Consider the following 24,646-nt stretch of genomic DNA (forward strand, 5'->3'; position numbering starts at 1 on the left):
CCAGCAGTGCAAGGGCTATATATATAGCCAGTCAAGTTCATTTAAAACTTCCATCATCCTGATTGCCAATGAGACGATGGGGTATCCTGAAACAACAATTTACCCAAGACCAAATGTCCTCAATATCAGCAATTATAGGTTCCAGTGCAACAATTGTAAAACAATTCAGATAAGTTAAACCAATCGCCAGAATTATATAATAAATAAACCAAAAAAAAAACAAATATGAAATACATTAACAACAGACAACCATTAAAATTACAGGCTCCTGATTTTGGGAAGGTACATGTAGAATAATTGCAGCGAGGATCTAAAGACATTTCATTCCTTGCAAGAAGTCAAAAACGAAACATCGGAGCTAGCTTCCTGTTCATGTAGCTGCATTATTACATCCTTAGATCATTGAGTTTTTGGTTGAAATACTTGTCATTTGTTTATAAGTTTTTGATTCATGCATCACTTAGGTATAGCTACCATTTGATTTTTATAGGGGGGGGGGGGGCTAGAATGAAAAATTTTGTCTTGCATTTTTTGTTAAGTGTAATCTCTGTCCTGTCTTTTTTTTATTAGATTATCCTGACTTTTTTTACATAAATTGTCATCCTGCCTTTTTTTTTGCCAAGTTGCTCATCCTGCCATTTTTTTTACTCAAAACTCTTGTCCTGCCTTTTTTTTTCAAATTCATCCTAGCCCCCCCCCCCCCCCCCCCATCATAAAAATTAAATGGTAGCTCCCTTATGATTCTTTGAATGATGGAGGTGCATTGGGTGTTGCTAAATTGTAATTACTATTTTCTTTTACATAGGAGTGTGTACACAAAATGAATTTGGTGGCCTCATAATAATTTCTAAAATAAAAATCAACAATATAACAATGAATTTAATACGTTCAAAACATAGAGGCAAGTGCCTGGGAGAGTGTGACTGGTTCTGAATTGCCACCCACTAACTTTTGCAAAAGCTCAATTTGGAGTTCCAGTTTTTTTTTTCCAAGTCCATTTGAATGTTCTTCTTCTCTTGTATCACTAATTTACCCTGCAGTGCACGATACTGTATGTCATGTATGTCCTGCACTGTTACCTTTTTTGAGGGTGTTCTCACTATCCTACAAATAAAAAAAACATAATGATTTTTTTAAAAGATTGAAAAGATATTGATCGATACCCAGGAATAATTCTACCAAATAGCTACTTACAACTCCGGGGCCACTTTCTATATACAAAGTGATTGAACGACGTGCCGTTGGAATATGTCATGTTTTCCGGCTTGAAATATGTAAATAGGTGGGGAAAACTGTCAGAAATATATGAAAGGTAAAAAAAGTTCCAATTACTTGTATACTAAAAAGCCCTGTCTGAGACTGTCATTTTTCACATCATAAAAAGTCTCGCCTTAAGTTGAATTAACATTACATACAGAATCTTAGCCCTTATTTCATTGGCAGATCCAGAAATTTTCACAAGAGGGGGCCCACTCCAGTCATGCTTCAGTGATTCTCTATATAATCAACCAAATTTTTCCCACAAAAGGGGGAAGGGATGGGGGCACAAGCCCCCTGGGCCCACCCACCAAATCTGCCTCTGAAATAACCACACGAAACACAACAAATATGAGAAAAGGTTACATTATTAACTACGCAATATAGGAAAAAGACTATACATTTTTAATATCTTAATTATATTAATAGGGTGGGGTCACTCTAGAACCCCAGCGGCACCCCTATCAATCAAATATTGATCCCCCCACCACCACCACCACCACCACCACCACCATCCCTGATGCTTACTTAGGTGCTGAAATGACTAAAACTTGAATACATTTAAAGTTATTATAAGGAAATATATCACTATAAATCACTATACCATATAGTTCTATCCTTAGCAGAATTTGTCAATACTTTTTAGGTTTAGGTTTGAAAGATTGCCACGTTTAGTAATATTAATGACTGCATTGTCATGAAGAACCGATAGCAAAATCTCACTTTGAGGTTCATTGTTGGAAATATAAACATGCATTGACAAATCTAATTTTATACATTGTATCAAGAAAAAAGTGTTCACCCAATAACCTAGCGGAACCTGTTTACACAACACATTTTTAAAGAGTTCTTGTTGCAGGCAAGGATTTGTATAGTAGCATATCTTACTATACAAATCCTTGTTGAAGGCCTTACTTTTAATTTCAGTGTCATTTTGGTCTCTTGTGGAGAGTTGTCTCATTGGCAATCATAACATATTTTCTTTTTTATATTTATTTTAAACTTACTTCCGCTTTTCTGTAATACTTGTTTGTACTGGAACAACTGTTTGTGTTAGGATAGGGTCATATCCAGTCAGTAGAGATGGACTCTGTGGACTGAGAAGGGGTGGACAGTCACTGATAAGTGATGCTGCCGACTCATAGAGATCCTGGCTGGCATCTTCTTCTGGTAATGTGGCAGTGATAGTTGGTGGATCTGTAATAAATGAGAGTAAATTGACTTGTTGATACTGTGTTTGGGTATTTTATCTATCTGTTTATCATGGGGCCGGGACAATGGAAACATATCATCATACATTAAATTCAGATACAATGTACTTTAAATTGCAAGTAAAAAAAAATTGCACAAGACTAAATAAGACCCTATTTCAACCCTTTAAATATTATTATGGGTCTCAGCTAAAAACTATGTGTTCCTGTCTAGGTTCAGACTGCAACAACAAATAGATAAACTTTATTCCGGATTTATGATAACCAGTCCGTATGTGTTTTAGTATTATAAATCATGACTGGTTTTCGCTCCAAATTATCTTCTGTTGTTCCTTTTAATCTAACAACAGATACCAGTTTGAAGACGACTTGGCGGTAGACTCTACGTATCACTAGCCTAGGGTAGTATGAATATTCATGAGTTTTATGAAGCAACGCGGGATACGTGATCACGTCATTGGCGCGATTATCTAATTTCACAGAACTATCAGCAAGCGGAAAACAAAAATATGTTCAGAAGTTCTTAGATATTTCCCAAGATGTAGGGCATATATCACTGGAACAGAGACGATACCAAAATAAGTATTTTGAATACTGAATCAGCTTTAGATATTGTGTACAAACACGGCATCTAAGCACTCACAAGACGATTATTAAAGGGGGGAGTTACACGCAACGAATGCATACGAGGGCTACCCTATGTGTTACATATGAAAACATACAGAAGAGCTATATTAAACCAGCGACAGTAACAGATCCAAATTTTCATTTAGGGGGGCTGCTCCAGTCCATGGCATAGCCGCCATAGGGACTTCCAGTGGCGGATCCAGAACTTTTCATAAGGGGTGCCCGCTGACTGACCTAAGTGGGGGCCCGCTCCAGTCATGCTTCAGTGATTCCCTATATAATCAACCAAATTTTTCACACGAAAAGGGGGGCCCATGACACCCAGCCCCCCCCCCCCTCCCCCTTGGATCCGCCTATGACTTCAGTCTTGACTACAGGTCAAATATATGTAATATAGTATAGCGCGTCAATCGTCTACATACATTTAAAAAAAACGAAAAAACGTATGCCCCTACTGTAGACGATTTATTGGCTATATAATATATCTGATCTGTAGTCCAGTCCCTATTTATGCTCCAGTCATGCCTGGGTGATTCCCTTTATATCCACCAAATTTTCCCTACAAGAGGGGGGTCCAATGCACCCTGCTCACCCCCTAAATCAGTGTTTGAGAGACACATATTCACTTGTATATATGTCTCAGAATAAACCAATGTAAAACCAAACCTTAGCCTAACTCAATTACTGATTAGACCAATAATTATGATGTCTTGAAAGGCTATTTTATTTTTTTGGTCATAATTATCTGGACTACTGCTACCTATGATCCCATCATTAACATATGGTCGAAGGGGGTGGGGCTAGGGTGTTTGTTTCATCTTGCACACAGTTACAGGGTTTCGTACAGACATCTGGCTGTTGTTGTAAACCAGACACCCCATTCATATACATTTATTGTACATGTATTTTTGTTTGCAAGAATCTGGACATGTATATATACCCGTTGTTCATATAATTTTCAGAAGAAAATCATTACCCATTGATCCATAAATATATATTTTCCAAGCTACCATAAATATAAACTATGACATCTTTAGATGTAACTAAAAACCTGGGTTCTTTCATATTATTGAACAAAAACATCAGTACACAATTTTACAGACATCTAAGATTATCATAACATTTAGACATGCTATCTGGTTATTAACTAACTGATTTTATAAATTTTTTGTAGTAATCCTTGCATTCTGTTTATTTTTAAAGGAATGCATTGACCATACAAAAGAATATATGTTTGTTTGCCCTAACCCTACCTACCATAAACATAGCTGCCTACCCAAATTCTTTTATTGTTCTGATGTGAAAAAGTTTTCTTTGAATCTGATAGGCATGAAGACTAAAAAACATCTGACACTTCAATTTCCCTTTGCTGTGAGAAAAAAGAAAATGCCTACCAACCTACCCACTGTCTCTAAAATGTATCTTTGGGTAGGGTAAGGGCAAACTAAAATATTTATAAGTGTAGCCTTACAAATGTGACATCAAAATTTATCAGTGTAAAAATTATTTCAGGTTTAAACAGTCTTCTTGAAAACTTGGACATAATGACGTAAAAATCTGCTAAGAGGTGTGCAAATTGAGCAGGGGATGCCCCACAAACCCTTTCTATTAGTTAACATTTACAGTGTCCAGTTATGTACCCCTTTAAGTTTATTCTGTCCTTTTAAATTTGTGAATAAAGGAAGTATCTTTATTTATAATTTATATATACATGTATATATGCTCTTCAAAGGTAAATTTACAAATGATATATTATGTTCAAAACAAGCTGATTACTTTTTGTTTAGTTCTAAGTAAAAACTAGGAGTAAGGGAATTTTCTGCTAAGGGAATTTAGACAATTTTTTTAAAATTTCAACCTAAGGTCAAATATATAAATTTCACTTGTCCACTTAATCATGTTAATATGAAAAACTAAAGTGCAAGGAGTATTTATTTATCTACATTTCTTGTTTCAGCAATTGCTGTACCTTTCCAGTTACTTATTATGTGTTGTGTATTAATTTGACTATAACACTTTTGAGTGACTGGATAGGTTGATAATATTCATCAATCGAAAAAGAAACTGGAGAGATTGGTAATGGTTTTACACAGCAGCAATTGAAGGTACACAAATTAAGGTTGTCATATCAGCCTACAAAGTCATATCAAAAGCCCAGGCTAGTGGTCAATAAGCATGAGTCATCAGACATCAGTCATATCAATGGCCTAGGGTAGTGGTCAATTATCAGGAGTGATCAGTCAACAGTCCTATCAATAGCCTAGGGTAGTGGTCAGTTATCTGGAATGACCAGTTAACAAAGTCATATCACAAGCCTAAGGTAGTAGTCAATTATCTGGAATGACCAGTTAACAAAGTCATATCACTAGCCTAGGGTAGAAGTAAATTATCTGGAATGACCAGTTAACAAAGTCATGTCACTAGCCTAGGGTAGTGGTCAATTATCAGGAGTGATCAGTTTACAAAGTCATATCACTAGCCTACAGTGGTTAATTATCAGGAGTGATCAGTTAACAAAGTCACGTCACTAGCCTAGGGTAGTAGTCAATTATTAGGAGTGATCAGTTAACAAAGCCATATCACTAGCCTAGGGTAGTGGTCAATTATCTTGAATGACCAGTTAACAAAGCCATATCACTAGCCTAGGGTAGTGGTCAATTATAAGGAGTGATCAGTTTGCAAAGTCATATCACTAGCCTAGGGTAGTGGTCAATTATCTGGAATGACCAGTTAACGAAGCCATATCACAAGCCTAGGGAAGTTGTCAGTTATGTGTCATATCATTAGCATAGGGACGTTGTCAGTTATGTGTCATATCATTAGCCAAAGGAAGTTGTCAGTTATGTGTTATATCACTAGCCCAGGGTAGTTGTCAGTTATGTGTCATATCACTAGTCTAGGGAAATTGTAAGTTATTTGTCATATCACTAGCTTAGTGTAGTTGTCATCTATGTGTTATATCCCTAGCCTATAGTAGTTGTCAGTAATGTGTCATTTCACTAGCCTACGGTAGTTGTCAGTAACGTGTCATATCACTAGCCAAAGGTAGTAGTCAATTATCAGGAATGATCAGTCAAGTTAACAAAGTCATATCACTAGCCTAGGGTAGCAGTCAATTATCTGGAATGACCAGTTAACAAAGTCATATCACTAGCCTAGGGTAGCAGTCAATTATCTGGAATGACCAGTTAACAAAGTCATATCACTAGCCTAGGGTAGTGGTCAATTATCTGGAATGACCAGTTAACAGTCATATCACTTGCCTACGGCAGTGGTCAATTATCTGGAATGACCAGTTAACAAAGTCATATCACTAGCCTAGGGTAGTGGTCAATTATCTGGAATGACCAGTTAACAAAGTCATATCACTAGCCTAGGGTAGTTGTCAATTATCTGGAATGACCAGTTAACAAAGTCATATCACTACCCTAGGGTAGTGGTCAATTATCTGAAATGACCAGTTAACAAAGTCATATCACTTGCCTAGGGTAGTGGTCAATTATCTTGAATGACCAGTTAACAAAGCCATATCACTAGCCTAGGGTAGTGGTCAATTATCAGGACTGATCAGTCAACAGTCCTATCAATAGCCTAGGGTAGTGGTCAGTTATCTGTAATGACCAGTTAACAAAGTCATATGACTAGCCTAGGGTAGTGGTCAATTATCTGGAATGACCAGTTAACAAAGTCATATCACTAGCCTAGGGTAGTGGTTAATTATCTGGAATGACCAGTTAACAAAGCCATATTACAAGCCTAGGGTAGTGTTCAATTATCAGGAGTGATCAGTTTACAAAGTCATATCACTAGCCTAGGGTAGTGTTCATTTATAAGGTCAGTTAAGTTAACAAATCCATATCACTAGCCTAGAGTAGTGGTTAATTATCAGGAGTGATCAGTTAACAAAGTCACATCACTAGCCTAGGGTAGTAGTCAATTATTAGGAGTGATCAGTTAACAAAGCCATATCACTAGCCTAGGGTAGTGGTCAATTATCTTGAATGACCAGTTAACAAAGCCATATCACTAGCCTAGGGTAGTGGTCAATTATTTTGAATGACCAGTTAACAAAGTCATATCACTAGCCTATGGTAGTGGTCAATTATCTGGAATGACCAGTTAACAAAGTCATATCACTAGCCTAGGGTAGTGGTCAATTATTAGGAATGATCAGCTCACAAAGTCATATCACTAGCCTAGTGTAGTGGTCATTATCAGATCAGTTAACAAAGCCATATCACTAGCCTAGGGTAATGGTCAATTATCAGGAATGATCAGTTAACAAAGTCATATCACTAGCCTAGGGTAGTGGTCACTTATCAGCTAGCATACGGTAGTTGTCAGTAATGTGTCATATCACAAGCCTAGGGAAGTTGTCAGTTATGTGTCATATCATTAGCATAGGGACGTTGTCAGTGATGTGTCATAGCATTAGCCAAAGGAAGTTGTCAGTTATGTGTTATATCACTAGCCCAGGGTAGTTGTCAGTTATGTGTCATATCACTAGTCTAGGGAAATTGTAAGTTATTTGTCATATCACTAGCTTAGGGTAGTTGTCATCTATGTGTTATATCCCTAGCCTAGAGTAGTTGTCAGTAATGTGTCATTTCACTAGCCTACGGTAGTTGTCAGTAACGTGTCATATCACTAGCCAAGGGTAGTAGTCAATTATCAGGAATGATCAGTTAAGTTAACAAAGCCATATCACTAGCCTAGGGTAGTGGTCATTTATCTGGAATGACCAGTTAACAAAGCCATATCACTAGTATAGGGTAATGGTCATTTAGCAGGCCAGTTTAGTTAACAAATCCATATCACTAGCCTAGAGCAGTGGTCAATTATCAGGAGTGATCAGTTCACAAAGTCATATCACTAGCCTAGGGTAGTGGTCACTTATCAGCTAGCATATGGTAGTTGTCAGTAATGTGTCATATCACTAGCCTAGGGTAGAAGTCAATTATCAAGAATGATCAGTTCACAAAGTCATATCAGGGGCAGTCCAAGATACACGTGGAGAAGGAACGTTGCAGTAGAGATGGAGAAAGAAGGGTACAAGTGGCATGATCTGGAGAGGCTAGCAAAAAAACAGAACAAGGTGGAGAAATATCGTTAGTGCCCTTTGCTCCACCAAGGGACAACAGGATTAAGCAAGGGTAGTGATCACTTATCAGCTAGCATACGGTAGTTATCAGTAATGTGTCATATCACTAGCCTATGGAAGTTGTTAGTTATGTGTCATATCACTAGCCCAGGGTAGTTGTCAGTAATGTCTCATATCACTAAATTAGGGTAGTTGTCATTTATGTGTAATATCACTAGCCTAGAGCAGTTGTCAGTAATGTGTCATATCACTAGCCTACGGTAGTTGTCAGTAACGTGTCATATCATCAGCCAACGGTAATTGTCAGTAGTGTCTCATATCAACAGCCTAGGGTAGTTGTCATTAATGCCTCATATCACTAGCCTAGGGTAGTTGTCAGGAATGTCTTATATCACTAGCATAGAGTAGTTGTCATTTGTGCCTCATATTATACCCTATGGTAGTTGTCAGTTATGGGTCATATCACTAGCCTACGGTAGTTTTCAGTAACGTGTTATATCATCAGCCTACTGACAACTACCTAGTGCTAGGTTAGTGATATGACACATTAATCACGACTTACCTAGGTTAGTGATATGAGACATTACTGACAACCACCCTAGGCTAGTGATATCACCCATTTATGACAACCACCTTAAGTTAGTGATACGAGACATTAATGACAACTACACTAGGCTAGTGATATGAGACATTAACGACAACTACCATAGGCTAGTGATATGAGACATTAATGACAACTACCTTAGGAGATGAAATGATACGTTACTGACAACTACAAAAAGCTAGTGATATGACACATAACTGACAACTACCCTAGGATGGTGATATCACATAATTATAACTGACAACTACCCATGGGTAGTGATATGACACATAACTGAAAAGTACTCTAGGCTAGTCAGTGATATGACAAATAACTGACAACTTCCCTAGGATAGTGATATAACACACTACTGACAACTACCATAAGCTAGTGATGACAAAATACTGATAACTACCCTAGGCTAGTGATATAACTTTGTTGTTTTATAATGACAAGTAACGGACAACTACCAGGATAATGATTATATGACACACTACTGACAACTACTCTAGAGTAGTGATATGACAAATTACTGACAACTCCCCTAGGCTAGTTATATGACACATTACTGACAACTACCTTAGGCTAGTGATATATCTGTTGTTTTATAATGACTCATAACTAAAAACTACCCTGAGCTAGTGACATTACACATAACTGACAACTACCCTAGGCCAGTAATATAACTTTGTTGTTTTATGACACATAGCTGACAACTATCGTAGGTTAGTGATATGACACATAACTGACAACTACCATATGCTAGTGATATAACACATAACTGACAACTATTCAAGGCTAGTGATATGACACATAACTGACAACTACCATAGGCTAGTGATATAACACATAACTGATAACTATTCAAGGCTAGTGATATGACAACTACCCTAGGCTAGTGATCTTACACATAATTGGTAACTACCATAGGCTATTGATATGACATTGTTGAATGATCCGATACTACCCTATACTAGTGATATGGCTTTGTTAACTGGCCATTCCAAATAAATGACCACTACCCTAGGCTAGTGATATGGCTTTGTTAACTGATCACTCCTGATAATTGACCACTACCTTAGGCTAGTGATATCACTTTGTTAACTGAACACTACTGATAATTGACCACTACTCTAGGCTAGTGATGTGGCTTTGTTAACTGAACTGATAAATGACCACTACCCAAGGCTAGTGATATGGCTTTGTTAACTGGTCATTCCAGATAAATGACCACTACCCTAGGCTAGTGATATGGCTTTGTTAACTGATGACTCCTGATAGCTGACTACTACCCTAGGATAGTCATATGACTTTGTTAAATGATCAGTCCTGGTAAATGACCACTACCCTAGGCTAGTGATTTGACTTTGTTAACGGGTTATTTCTGATAATTGCCCACTTCCCTAGGCTAGTGATATGGCTTTGTTAACTGATCATTCCTGATAATTGACCACTACCCTAGGCTAGTGATATGGCTTTGTTAACTGATCTGATAAATGACCACTACCTTAGGCTAGTGCTGTATGCCTTTGTTAACTGATCACTCCAGATAATTGACCACTACCCTAGGCTAGTGATATGACTTTGTTAACTGATGACTCCTGATAATTGACCACTACCCTAGGCTAGTGATATGGCTTTGTTTACTGATGACTCTTTGTATTTGACCACTACCCTATGCTTGTAATATGTCTCTGTTAACTGATCACTCCTGATAATTGACCACTACCCTTGGCTAGTAATATGACTTTGTTAACTGATGACTCCTGATATTTGACCACTAACATAGGCTAGTGATATGGTTTTGTAAACTTAACTGAATTGATAAATGACCACTACCCTATACTAGTGATATGGCTTTGTTAACTGGTCATTCCAGATAATTGACTTGTACCCTAGGCTAGTGATATGACTTTGTTAACTGGTCATTCCAGATAATTGACCACTTCCCTAGGCTAGTGATATGACTTTGTTAACTGGTCATTCAAGATAATTGACCACTACCCTAGGCTAGTGATATGGCTTTGTTAACTGGTCATTCCAGATAATTGACTATAACCCTAGGCTAGTGATATGTCTTTGTTAACTGGTCATTCAAGATAATTGACCACTACCCTAGGCTAGTGATATGACTTTGTTAACTGGTCATTCAAGATAATCGACCAATACCCTAGGCAAGTGATATGTCTTTGTTAACAGGTCATTCCAGATAATTGACTATTACCCTAGGCTAGTGAAATGGCTTTGTTAACTGGTCATTCCAGATAATTGACCACTACCCTAGGCTAGTGATATGACTTTGTTAACTGGTCATTCCAGATAATTGACTATTACCCTAGGCTGGTTGATATGTCTCTGTAAACTGATCACTCCTAATAATTGACCACTACCCTAGGCTAGTGATGTGACTTGGTTAACTGATCACTCCAGATAATTGACCACTACCCTAGGCAAGTGATATGACTTTGTTTACAGGTCATTCCAGATAATTGACCACTACCCTAGGCTAGTGATATGGCTTTGTTAACTGGTCATTCCAGATAATTGACTATTACCCTAGGCTGGTGATGACTATGTTAACTGATCACTCCTAAAATTTGATCACTACCCTAGGCTAGTGATATGTTTCTGTTAACTGATCACTCCTAATAATTGACCACTACCCTAGGCTAGTGATATGACTTTGTTAACTGGTCATGCCAGATAATTGACCACTACCCTAGGCTAGTGATATGACTTTGTTAACAGGTCATTCCAGATAATTGACTATTACCCTAGGCTGGTGATATGTCTCTGTTAACTGATCACTCCTAAAAAAATTGACCACTACCCTAGGCTAGTGATATGACTTTGTAAACTGATCAGTCCTGATAATTGACCACTACCTTAGGCTAGTGATATGCCTTTGTTAACTGGTCATTCAAGATAATTGACCACTACCCTAGGCTAGTGATATGAATTTGTTAACTGGTCATTTAAGATAATTGACCACTACCCTAGGCTAGTGATATGGCTTTGTTAACTGGTCATTCCAGATATAATTGACTATTACCCTAGGCTGGTGATATGTCTCTGTTAACTCATCACTCCTAAAAATTGATCACTACCCTAGGCTAGTGATATGTCTCTGTTAACTGATCACTATTAATAATTGACCACTACCCTAGGCTAGTGATGTGACTTTGTTAACTGATCACTCCTGATAATTAACCACTACTCTAGGCTAGTGATATGGATTTGTTAACTTAACTGATCTGATAAATGACCACTACCCTATACTAGTGGTATGGCTTTGTTAACTGGTCATTCAAGATAATTGACTACTACCCTAGGCTAGTGATATGATTTTGTTAACTGGTCATTCCAGATAATTGACTACTACCCTAGGCTAGTGATATGACTTTGTTAACTGGTCATTCCAGATAACTGTCCACTACCCTAGGCTACTGATAGGACTGTTGACTGATCACTCCTGATAATTGACCATTACCCTAGGCCATTGATATGACTGATGTCTGATGACTCATGCTTATTGACCACTAGCCTGGGCTATTGATATGACTTTGTAGGCTGATATGACAACCTAAATTTGTGTACCTTCAATTGCAGCTGTCTAAAACTATTACCAATCTCTCCAGTTTTTTTTTCAATTGATGAATATTATCAACCTATCCAGTCACTCAAAAGTGTTATAGTCAAATTAATACACAACACATAATAAGTAACTGGAAAGGTACAGCAATTGCTGAAACAAGAAATGTAGATAAATAAATACTCCTTGCACTTTAGTTTTTCATATTAACATGATTAAGTGGACAAGTGAAATTTATATATTTGACCTTAGGTTGAAATTTTAAAAAAATTGTCTAAATTCCCTTAGCAGAAAATTCCCTTACTCCTAGTTTTTACTTAGAACTAAACAAAAAGTAATCAGCTTGTTTTGAACATAATATATCATTTGTAAATTTACCTTTGAAGAGCATATATACATGTATATATAAATTATAAATAAAGATACTTCCTTTATTCACAAATTTAAAAGGACAGAATAAACTTAAAGGGGTACATAACTGGACACTGTAAATGTTAACTAATAGAAAGGGTTTGTGGGGCATCCCCTGCTCAATTTGCACACCTCTTAGCAGATTTTTACGTCATTATGTCCAAGTTTTCAAGAAGACTATTTAAACCTGAAATAATTTTTACACTCATAAATTTTGATGTCACATTTGTAAGGCTACACTTATAAATATTTTAGTTAGGCCTTACCCTACCCAAAAGTACATTTTAGAGACAGTGGGTAGGTTGGTAGGCATTTTCTTTTTTCTCACAGCAAAGGGAAATTGAAGTGTCAGATGTTTTTTAGTCTTCATGCCTATCAGATTCAAAGAAAACTTTTTCACATCAGAACAATAAAAGAATTTGGGTAGGCAGCTATGTTTTGAGTACATGTAGGTAAGGTTAGGGCAAACAAACATATATTCTTTTGTATGGTCAATGCATTCCTTAAAAAATAAACAGAATGCAAGGATTACTACAAAAAATTTATAAAATCAGTTAAAGTTAATAACCAGATAGCATGTTTAAATGTTATGATAATCTTAGATGTCTGTAAAATTGTGTACTGATGTTTTTGTTCAATAACATGAAAGAATCCAGGTTTTTAGTTACATCTAAAGATGTCATAGTTTATATTTATGATAGCTTGGAAAATATATATTTATGGATCAATGGGTAATGATTTTCTTCTGAAATTTATATGAACAAAGGGTATATATGTACAGATTCTTGCAAACAAAAATACATGTATAATAAATGTATATGATTGGGGTGTCTGGTTTACAACAACAGCCAGATGTCTGTACCAAACCCTGTAACTGTGTGCAAGATGAAACAAACACCCTAGCCCCACCCCCTTCGACCATATGTTAATGATGGGATCATAGGTAGCAGTAGTCCAGATAATTATGACCAAAAAAAATAAAATAGCCTTTCAAGACATCATAATTATTGGTCTAATCAGTACTTGAGTTAGGCTAAGGTTTGGTTTTACATTGGTTTATTCTGAGACATATATACAAGTGAATATGTGTCTCTCAAACACTGATTTAGGGGGTGAGCAGGGTGCATTGGACCCTCCTCTTGTAGGGAAAATTGGTGGATATATAGGGAATCACCCAGGCATGACTGGAGCATATATAGGGACTGGACTACAGATCAGATATATAGCCAATAAATCGTCTACAGTAGGGGCATACGTTTTTTTTTAAAATGCATGTAGACGATTGACGCGCTATAATGTATTACATATATTTGACCCGTAGTCAAGACTGAAGTCCCTATGCCATTGACTGGAGCAGCCCCACTCCCCCCCCCCCCCCCTTTCCTAATGAAAATTTGGATCTGTTACTGTCGCTGGTTTAATATAGCTCTTCTGTATGTTTTCATATGTAACACATAGGGTAGCCCTCGTATGCATTCGTTGCGTGTAACTCCCCCTTTTAATAATCGTCTTTTGAGTGCCTAGATGCCGTGTTTGTGCACAATATCTAAAGCTGATTCAGTATTCAAAATACTTATTTTGGTATCGTCTCTATTCCAGTGATATATGCCCTACATCTTGGGAAATATCTAAGAACTTCTGAACATATTTTTGTTTTCCGCTTGCTGATAGTTCTGTGAAATTAGATAATCGCGCCAATGACGTGATCTTGGATCCCGCGTTGCTTCATAAAACTCATGAATATTCATACTACCCTAGGCTAGTGATACGTAGAGTCTACCCGACTTGGCGGCCCCCTGCCACTTGTGAACAAATGTTGAAAATAACACTTTAAAACCGTTATCAGTTTAAACAAATGCAATCTTGCAATAGTAAAACAAGAGCAGAACCTTCAAACCAACAAGAAACACGTTGGCAATCATTTAAGTAACAGAAAATTGGTCAAAATAAATTGTTTTCAGTCACGTGATATCAGTTGGGAATTCCCCTACTTGTTGTGACGGCGGAGCAGACGAAACTTTTACTAAAATTGAATAAGGGAAACTATGTATCCCGGGATTAAAAAGGCTACGAATATGTGTGTTATTTTCATCGTATTTCATTAAAAATTAACAATAACAATAAAAAAACTCCTTCAAAACAAAATTTTGCCAAAAATTGTTTGTTTATGAAAATTAAAAACATTTAGTTGATTGAAACTGTTAAAGTTCACTTTTTTACAAGGTGCAATAAAAAGGGTAGAGCCTTGAGAAGTTCTAATTAAGGGAAAAAAAACATTTGGGGATATATTCTTATGTGCTAAATATTATTTACATACTTGTCTGGAATGAATCCCTCTGAAGCTGGTGGTGTCCTTCATCAGGTGGATAACCCTCTCCACTGCTGTGCTGGGTTGCTTTGGAGCTGGTCCTCCCCCAGTTTTGAATATTTCATTCCTGTGTTTTGAATAAACGGCCTTGGCCACTCTTGTGGTGTTCCTCCATTTGTTTCGTACTTCTGTTGAAGTACGAAGAGCAACTCCAAGAGAATTTACCTTGATGGTAATCTCATCCCAAATGTGTTTTTGTAACTTATTTGTTACTGTGTTTGTTAATTTTCCATTTATGATGTTGGAGTTTTTTTCCACAAGCTGTTGTATCAAGTCTTCTTCTGCCACAGTAAAATTGGTCTTCATTAGCCTTTTCAGTTTGCTTGGGGTTTGTTCAACTGGTTCAGCCATTTTTTTACAGACAGGAAGCTCATAAACAATGAATGATGGGTAGGTTTTATTTAATCACTTGATTGATCAGTTGATTAAATTTTAACGCATTGAATAATCAGTTGATTAAATTTTAATTCATTGATTATTTAATCAACGCGTTAAATATTGTTGAACAACAGAAAACAAATGACTCGTTATGTAACGACTCGTTAAATTTAATCAATCGTTAAAATAACGACAAGATGAACAACAGGTCCCAGATGTTTTATAATTTACAACCTGTTTCGTACAAATTACCACATGAAGCTCTCACTGATTTTATAACATTTCTTTCCAAATATCCATCAAAGCCAGTTCTTGTAGGACACAACATCAAACGCGTTGATTGCCATGTTTTGTACCATTCTTTAAAGGCAAATCAGATCTGGAATGAGTTTTCATCTCACATATGTGGATTCATAGACACCATGGAGTTATTCAAGAAAATAATGCCAGGATTACCATCATATTCTCAAACTTCATTGGTCATTGTTGGTGTCACAACTTCTTGGTGAAAACTTTTGTGCACACAATGCATATGATGAGACTAGAGCATTGTTTAAATTATTAACCTCAAAAGCCTTAAACAATCTGGATTCATTTGTATTTCCTGCAAGTCATGCATCCTTATGATTGTATAGTCCAGAAAGACAATCTTAAGTCTTATAATGAAGCCATTGCTTGTAAAGCAATTACACGAGCGACTGCTTTGAAGGCTTCTAAATCAAACTTAAAGCTCTCTCATCTTAAACTTTCTGTTGAGAGAATGGGACTAGAAGGATTAAAAGCTTTATTGTCTGAAAAAACTGACAGAGGAAATGTTCGAGTCACAAATTGCATGAAGGTCATTTGAAAAATATTTGACTTCCTTACTCCTGAAAGCTAGTTGATAATTCTTTGTTTTTATACTGGAATTATATATTATATCTTTTTCAGCTAACCTTGTGGGCAATTGCCATCACTAGTCATCAATTGCCTGTAAACATTATTTTTTATATCCTGCTTGAGGAATAGTGAACAGAATTTTATCAAACTTTGCAGATAAATTATTTCTATCAATTAATGTCCTTTTTAATTGTTGAAGATTAGGTGACAATTAGTAAAGATAGATAGCCATCCTGTCTGAATGTAAATTGTCATTGGTTAATCTTGATTGAAACCTTCTTCTCAAGAAATCCTGTAGGGATTGAAACAAAATATAGTACATTTATTTATTTTCCGATCAAGGTATTGAACAAGTGGTGTTATCTTATTGCCAATCAAAATAAGAGCCAGCAAAGATCACTAGTTTACATAAAAACTAAATGTCAATTTGCATGTTGCTTTATATTTTAACTACAAATGATATTAAGTGACAAACTTTGTAAAATGATCAGTTCGAGCTACTAGCTTTGGTCCTAGGAAGGAGCTTAAAGGGTCAGTTCAGTACACATTTCAATGTTTATTTATTTGATAACAGCATTATAGATTGAATTAAAAAAAAGTAGATGTTTATTTATTTCAAGGTCCTAAACAAGTGTTTTGACTGTGGTATAAATTCAAAATGGCCATCAGTGAAGTTAAAAGCTTATTGATAGAAACCCAATGGGAGATATTTAAAGTTGTATTTCTGGTAGTATTTTTGTCAATGAGAAAAACAATCTTTACCAGATGCATTGCAAAATGATATCACTCATTACTGGTACAGTCTAATTGTATCCAATTATGTTTCTTTGGCAAATGAAGTATCTTACCTTTTGCCTAGTTGTATTTTAAGGAATAAATTATGCCTTTAATTTATCTTTCAAGATAAGAATTAGTATTCTGAAGGAAATGTAAAAAAAAAGGCGGTATTTGTATAAAATGCCTGGCAGAACAGGATAATTACACTCCCTATTGCACTGTGAAATGTCTTGTTATATGAATGAAATAAGTGCCACAAATCAAACCATGCTTTTAAACAATATCTTTGATTAATTGATTTTGGATTTAATGTTAAATGGATCAGTTAATATATGGGACCATAAATATGTCCATCAATAAATACTTATATCACCTATACTGCAAGTTGTTATTTGTATTTTATGTAGAAAGAAAGATTATATTTTGTTATGCCCACCACAAATGTGGATGGGCTATGAAATAGATTAACCCTTGACCATCCATTCTTATATCATCAGAGGCCTGGTTTATGTACAGAACAATAAATGAAAATGAAAGATATATACAGCAACAAACCACAAACACTGAACTACAGACTCCTGACTTGGGACAGACACAGACTACATCTTAATCTAAACCATTAACTCCTTAATAGAAAACAACCAAATGTGACATATAAGTCCGGAAGTCTTCAAGGAAACATAATTCAAAATACATTATGCACCTATTTTATTTTTTGATGGAACTATAATGATGTTCGAGGTTTCCCATGTCAAACTTGGAGGAAAAGTGGAGGAATCATTTTTTAGGTATCTAATTATCTAGTTGACTAGTTCATTTTGTTACATAATGTGCCCTATAGGCATTAGACAGAGGCGGATTTAAGGGGGGGGGGGGGGGGGGCAGGGGCCCCGGATCCCCCTTTTTTTGGGAATAATTTGGTTGATTATATAGGCAGTCAGTAGGCCCCCACTAATGAAAATTTCTGGATCCGCCAGTGTTAGATCTATAAAGGAACATTTTCCCCATATAATCTTGGTACTTTTCCTTCAAAATCATCTAGAATGTTCCCTACAATATAAGTCTGACTATTCTAACAATAGTGACTTTGATAACTGAATTCGACAATCATTGAGTATCTGGATGGGGTCTACAGCATAGAGAATAATGGATAAAAAGTGCAAATTAAATTAAGGCCAAAACATATAAAGAATAGAGAAAATCGCCAAAAAAAAAAAATAGAAAATAAAGGAGTGCTAAAACTTAGGAATAGAGAATAATGACATAAAGATTTAAAGAATACAAAATAGAAGGTTGAAGGACCCCCTTTCCAGACCCTCATCATTCAGGTCCGCCTTCCACTTAAATCTTGTTTTACATTTTGTTGCATTATGTATGACAGTTAATAATATGTAAAATTTGATTTAACTTAGCGAATGATCTCATAAAAAATTCATCAAAACTTTCAAAAATAACATAAATTTATCATTTTCATGAACACCATGACCTTAACCTTTCACCTTACGAATTTACCAAATGACCTTAAATTCAATGTTGGCCTCCACTTCACTTAGGGGTACTGTTAATCATATACAGATTTTCATTTCATATAGTTTAGGCCAAAATACGGGAGAAAAAGTTTTTTTTTTCAAAAATTACCTTTTTTGGTTGTCATGGTTTCACACTTTTGGTGATCTATCTCTCTTAAAAGGTCGGTGACCCCCACTTTATTTTTGCTTTTTCTGAACTTCACTACCAACTCTCTAAGAATGGAAAGTATAATAGAAATCTGTAATTTTGATTTAACTTAGCGAATGATCTCATAAAAATTTCATCAAAACTTTCAAAAATAACATAAATTTATCATGTTCTTGAACATCATAATCTTAACCTTAACCAAAATGACCTAAAATTCAATGTTGGCCTGCACATCACTAAGGGGTACTGTTAACCATAAACACATTTTCATTTCATATAGTTAAGGCCAAAATACCGGAGAAAAAGTTGATTTTTTTTTCAAAAATAACCTTTTTTTGGTTGCCATGGTTTCACACTTTTGGTGGTCTACCTCTCTTAAAAGGTCGGTGACCCCCACTTTTTTTTTTTTGCTTTTTCTGAACTTCACTACCAACTCTCTTAGAATGGAAAGTATAATAGAAATCTGTAATTTTGTTCTCTCAGTAGGTTAAGATGAAGGCAACGCAGGTGCAATTTTCCCTATTAGTCTTTGTAAAAATTGTACGATTTATGAGGGGGAAACCTATTTTTTTAGCAGTCTGTAACTTGCTTAGATGGTCGGTGACCCCCTATTTTTTTTGCATTTTTTTAATCCATATGTTAAGAGGTTTCAATCAACAAATTATAAGGAAAAACTGTAATTTAAATTTTATACCCTCGAGTCTCCTTAAGTCATTTTCTGTTTGACGGTTGTCCAAATCACATTTCATTTGACGAATCATCATGTAGGTGAACGTAATTTAATCGATTTATGATTATTGACGGTATACAACTGTGGCCTATATTTAGGATGCAATGTATGTAAAACCAAACAGAAATGGTGCACTAAGAATTCTAGTTGACCTGAAATTAAATTATAACAATAACCCATGCTGAATCAAATATATGCACGAATATGCACTGACCGGTACATAGCACGACTATAATTATCTATTAAAAATTTCGAAACACTGATGCCTTGAAGAATGTACTAATAGAGCCTCAACAAATCAAAATAAATGTACTAATGTAATAGTAGCACTGTAAACGTCATACAATGGCAATGGCACTACGCACAATAATCTCTATAGTCAATGTGTGTTAAATAACAGTCGTTCCATACAATAACGTAAATCCTAGAATGTTCTTCCTTTATAAAAACTTTCTAGTTGCAAACAAACGTTCCAAAATAAAAGGTTACAGCAACAAATTGAATAAAACAATCAACAGCGGCTCCGTTAATCGTTGTAAATTAGTCGAACTCGTTGATGTTAAATCTGAAATACATTGATGCTTGAATTAATTATCTAATAGTTTTCCATTTTTCCACGGATGTTACCTACTGAATTAAACTCTTAACCGGGTTTGTACTAACATGAGCAACACGACTGATGCTACTTGTAGAGCAAGATCTGCTTTCCCTTCCGGAGCACCTGAGATCATTCCCTTGTTTGTTGGTGTTCATATTGGTGTGTTTTTGTTTTCTGAGTTGTATATTGTATGCAATTGCTTGTCTTGATTTTTGTGTAATTGTTAAATAATCAATGTATGCATATGTAATCACTTGTATGAAATTTAACTTTATTGTATTGCTCAAATTATTGGGCGTCATATTTGACAAATGAATAAAAGATGTTGTATTGAATTGTCTGTTGGTCTTTTCATTTTTAGCATTGTCGTTGCCGTTGTAAACTTTTTGTATGCCTAAAAATCAAATACAAACGAAAAAAAGACACTGACATGCTTATACTATCATGATTTCTTCATTCATATTCTCTGTGAAAATGTGTATGTAGTTGAAGTTGTAATTGGATAAAATGTTTCTCAAGGCAACTGCATTATAACTGCAAATTGAATATTAATATAATATACAATTGAAATTTAATGCCAAAATAAAATATATTGCAGCCCCCTCAACATTTGTTTTAGAATAATACTAGATAAATACACGATGATGTGTTTGTTTTCTAGACTTGACAACTCAGATTTCTTCATAAAGTTTGGTAAAATTGTTAAAAAGATTACTTAATTTGTGAGGTGTCAAATTCAAGTAAGGAACATGTTAGTTGTTTACGCCCTATGATTTATTATATGTAGTGATATTTCTATAGACGGTGGAGATGGTGGCCCTTTTTTTATTCTTAGTGTAATCGTGGTCCTACCTGATCTGCTTCCATTAAGACTTGTGGTAGGGGGAGATTCTGTTTTGATCTCTAATAAATAAAATCATATGAACAAGTGTAAAGACATCCAATGGATAGCGATGAAAAAAAACAACATGGTTGCAACGAAATGATGAAAAGAATTATACTGTTGAATAGCATATTGTAAAGTATTAAATAGTATACATGTTAACACAAGAAAAATTAGGGGTAGACTAGCATTCGAAGAATTAAATGTCCTTGTTTTCTTTAATGTACTGTGGCTCCGGACACAACCTTGACTTGTATATTGGTTTAAAACCATCAACGATGAACCCATGTGACAATAGCAAAATCAAATGGAAGTTTTCGGAGTTCAACTATAGGTCATACACCTTATCGCTATTTGTCCGCCATTACTGGAAATCACACAGGTTCCCGTAAAATTTTGACGTCACAATATATAATATCTGACGCCCCAATGGAAAAGTGATTGTGGTATGACGTCAATAGTGCAAGCGGGACAGATTATCGGGTCAGCCGGGAATAACGATAAGTTGTATTGTACTCAGCATATTTGTGAAGTATTGCTTATAACTACGATTTTAACAAAACTCATGATAGATACAGATTATTTAAAAGCCATAGTCTTAATGGGCTAACATTCTCTGTATATATGCCTGACACAATCTTGAATATAAAAACTATTCCTTAGTTTTTCCAGTTAATGCTATTGAATATGTTTTATGATAGAAGTCAGCCTATATGGTCATTACGGTTTTAATATTTTTTGTAGTTACTCCCATGTCTATTATTCCTGTTAAGAGTAAAATGTCTACTTCCAGTACTTACCTGGACTAGTTGTCGTTGTTGTTGTCGATTATTTTTGATTAATGAGTTTGAATGTTCCACTTGTATCTTTTGCCTTTCTTTTTCATCATTCATGTTAACTTAACTGATCAGTAGCTTGCAAAACTTTTCTGTTGTCTTAAATCACTAATCCTAACGGGCCATTAATTTGAAAACTAGTTGATACAGTCAACACCATCGAAGACGTTTTACGATATTAGTCAGCCTATATGAACATTACGGTTAGAATACGCATAATTATATTTTTATCAACTTTGTCTATTTTTCCTTTTGAGATCTAGAGTACAATATCTACTTTCAGGGCTTAGACTAATTCTGGTCCAGAAAAAAAAAACAAATTACGGTCCTTCTGCATTCGGGGTATTTTCTTGACATGTCAATTAACGAACGAGAAACAATTTGTAGGATTGTAACAGAAAAATGTAAAACAATTTTTTTTTATCAGTAATTACAATTGGCAAATGCTATGTTGCTTTCGTTTCTTTTTTCTTATTGTCAAAACACAACATTTGTAGAAAAAATCTGCTTGCTGGATGACATGAATCGTGTCGGCACAGTTATTGTTAAATAGTAGCAAAGATTGTAAAACTACTAAAAGGATATTCAAACTCATAAGTGTTCTACAATGTGACAAAGCCATGACGATAAAACGAAATACGACTGGAAGAAAATCTAATAATCGATTTATCGGATTTAATTTGATATTTTTATGACAGAAACAAGTGGTGTCTTTGTTTCACGAGCAAACCAGAAAATTGTTTGTAGGTAAAACTTGTCAACGTCGGTCCATTCATAATGACGTCCGTTATATAGCCATTCAGGCTGCGTAAACGTACTAGAGAGTCAAATTGTAAACAAGCATATCACTGACACTTCCCAGCTTAAAGCCTCTTCCGAACATTTGAAAGTTCCTATTATGTACTGGTTACTTAAATTGCACAAAAAAAAAATTAAATTCCGTTTCATCTCTGCATCTAGTAAGTGTTCTACTACCAATCTATCAGTGCCTCTAACTACCTCCCTTACTTCTATCAAAGAACTTGTTATTAACTTTTGTAATAATGCTTATGAAAACAATGGTATTAATTATTTTGGAGTGTTAAAAATTCTTTAGAGGTTTTAGATAAAATACATGCTTTTGATGGTCCTTTTAATTCTGTTGACAGTTATGATTTTTCTACTCTCTATTCTACACTTCCACACAATCTTATCAAGATAAAGTTTTCGTATTTAATTGAATGGTCTTTTGAAAAATCTCCTTGAAAATTTATTTGCCGTAACTCGTTTAAAGCCTTTTTCTGTATCGAAAGAGGAAAGTATGCTAGATACACTTACTGGAAATGTGAAGATATGATTGAAGCTTTAAATTTTCCCCTGGACAACATATATGTACGTTTCGGCGATAAAGTGTATCGACAAGTAGTAGGTATTCCTCTGGGCACTAACTGTGCCCCTTTAATAGCAGATTTATTCCCGTATTGCTATGAATCTCAGTTTATGACCAAACTCAGTAAAGACACGTCATTGTTACATTTAGTTGATTCATTCAACAATACCTTCCGTTATCTAGATGATATTTTTTCGTTAAATAATCTAGAGTTCTCTAAATATACTACCGAAATTTACCCAATAAACTTACTTTAACTAAATCTAACATACACAGCAGTAGTTGTCCTTTTCTAGATTAGGACATTTCAATCTCTAAAGGAAAACTCCATACGAAAATTTACCACAAAAGAGACCGCTTTTCATTCCCTATTGTTAATTTTCCTTTTTTAGACGGCGATGTTCCTTTGGCTCAATCATACGGTGTTTATATATCCCAACTCGTTCGTTATGCCCGTGTGTGTAGTGATTTCATAGATTTTAACGAACGTAATCAATGCATCACTGGTAAATTATTAAGTCAGGGATTTTGTTACCATAAATAACGTAAAACTTTTACTAAATTCTTTCATAGATACAAAGATTTGATTAGTTAATTTGGCTGTACCTGTAGAAAACTGATTAAAAACCATATTTCACATCCTAAATTTTACGGTAATATTGTACTTAAAGCGCGGAAATCACTATGTGATCCGTGTAAACTCATCGAACCTTTAAACAAACTTATTAGTAAAGGTTATCTTACCAATGTTGTAATTAGATCTTTGAATATAGTTTACATTGGCACTAATATCGATTTTGTCATCAGCAAATTAAAACATAACTAAATTTGTATTCTTTTCAAACGGGATGTATAAAGACACACCCACGTTCATTTTGATCTATAAAGAGGTTAAACTCCTAACTATCCTACTGCCTGTCGATACATTTATTTTTGGCATTGCACAAGTCATGCCTTCTTTGACTGTCCATGACGTTAAAATACTAAATCCCTGGGATGTGTTTTAGTTGATTTTAGTCTCTGATGCATGATTCTTTATTATTAATTGTTTTTGGCTTTTAACTAGCTGTCAGTAACTGCGAGTACTCTCAATTCGTACTTTCTTGTTTATTTGACCTGTTGATACTAATTGTAATGCTTTTTTGTTATTTAATGTTATTCAGGATTATATCTTGTTTATAAACCAGCTTTGATAAGTGTTTGGTATTACTATAAATTTTCACTTCGTACTATGAACATCAAAATTATTTATTTTGTAAATATATTTCCTTTCTCTATTTGAATTGTACACGTATACCTAACAACAAAATTATTTTCATTTACCTGTGTTTAAAGTTATTGCGAATGGCTTATATTTTTGTTCGAGCAT

General features: G+C 35.2%; 1 protein-coding gene across 1 annotated transcript; it reads right to left on the minus strand.

Moving 5' to 3' along the window:
- Positions 1 to 861: 861 nt before the first annotated feature.
- On the minus strand, positions 862 to 21,965 carry LOC127737220 (uncharacterized). Its single transcript, XM_052247754.1, has 3 exons — positions 21,873 to 21,965; positions 2,265 to 2,488; positions 862 to 1,104 (listed from the first exon to the last, which is right to left on the minus strand). Exons 1-3 carry the CDS (start codon positions 21,963 to 21,965, stop codon positions 945 to 947), a joined length of 477 nt encoding a protein of 158 aa, XP_052103714.1. The 3' UTR covers positions 862 to 944.
- Between the last annotated feature and the right edge of the window lie 2,681 nt (positions 21,966 to 24,646).

The sequence above is a fragment of the Mytilus californianus genome, unplaced genomic scaffold, assembly GCF_021869535.1.
Source record: "Mytilus californianus isolate M0D057914Y unplaced genomic scaffold, xbMytCali1.0.p SCAF_4, whole genome shotgun sequence".
NCBI classification, from domain to species: Eukaryota; Metazoa; Mollusca; class Bivalvia; order Mytilida; family Mytilidae; genus Mytilus; species Mytilus californianus.

Bases quoted from the DNA above. Each gene is read 5' to 3' on its own strand.
- LOC127737220 (XM_052247754.1), bottom strand. From the start codon at position 21,965: ATGAATGATGAAAAAGAAAGGCAAAAGATACAAGTGGAACATTCAAAC. The intron at 2,489-21,872 runs GTAAGTACTGGA...ACCCAAACACAG, and splicing joins AACAACGACAACTAGTCCAG to TATCAACAAGTCAATTTACT. The intron at 1,105-2,264 runs GTAAGTTTAAAA...TTTTATTTGTAG, and splicing joins AGTATTACAGAAAAGCGGAA to GATAGTGAGAACACCCTCAA.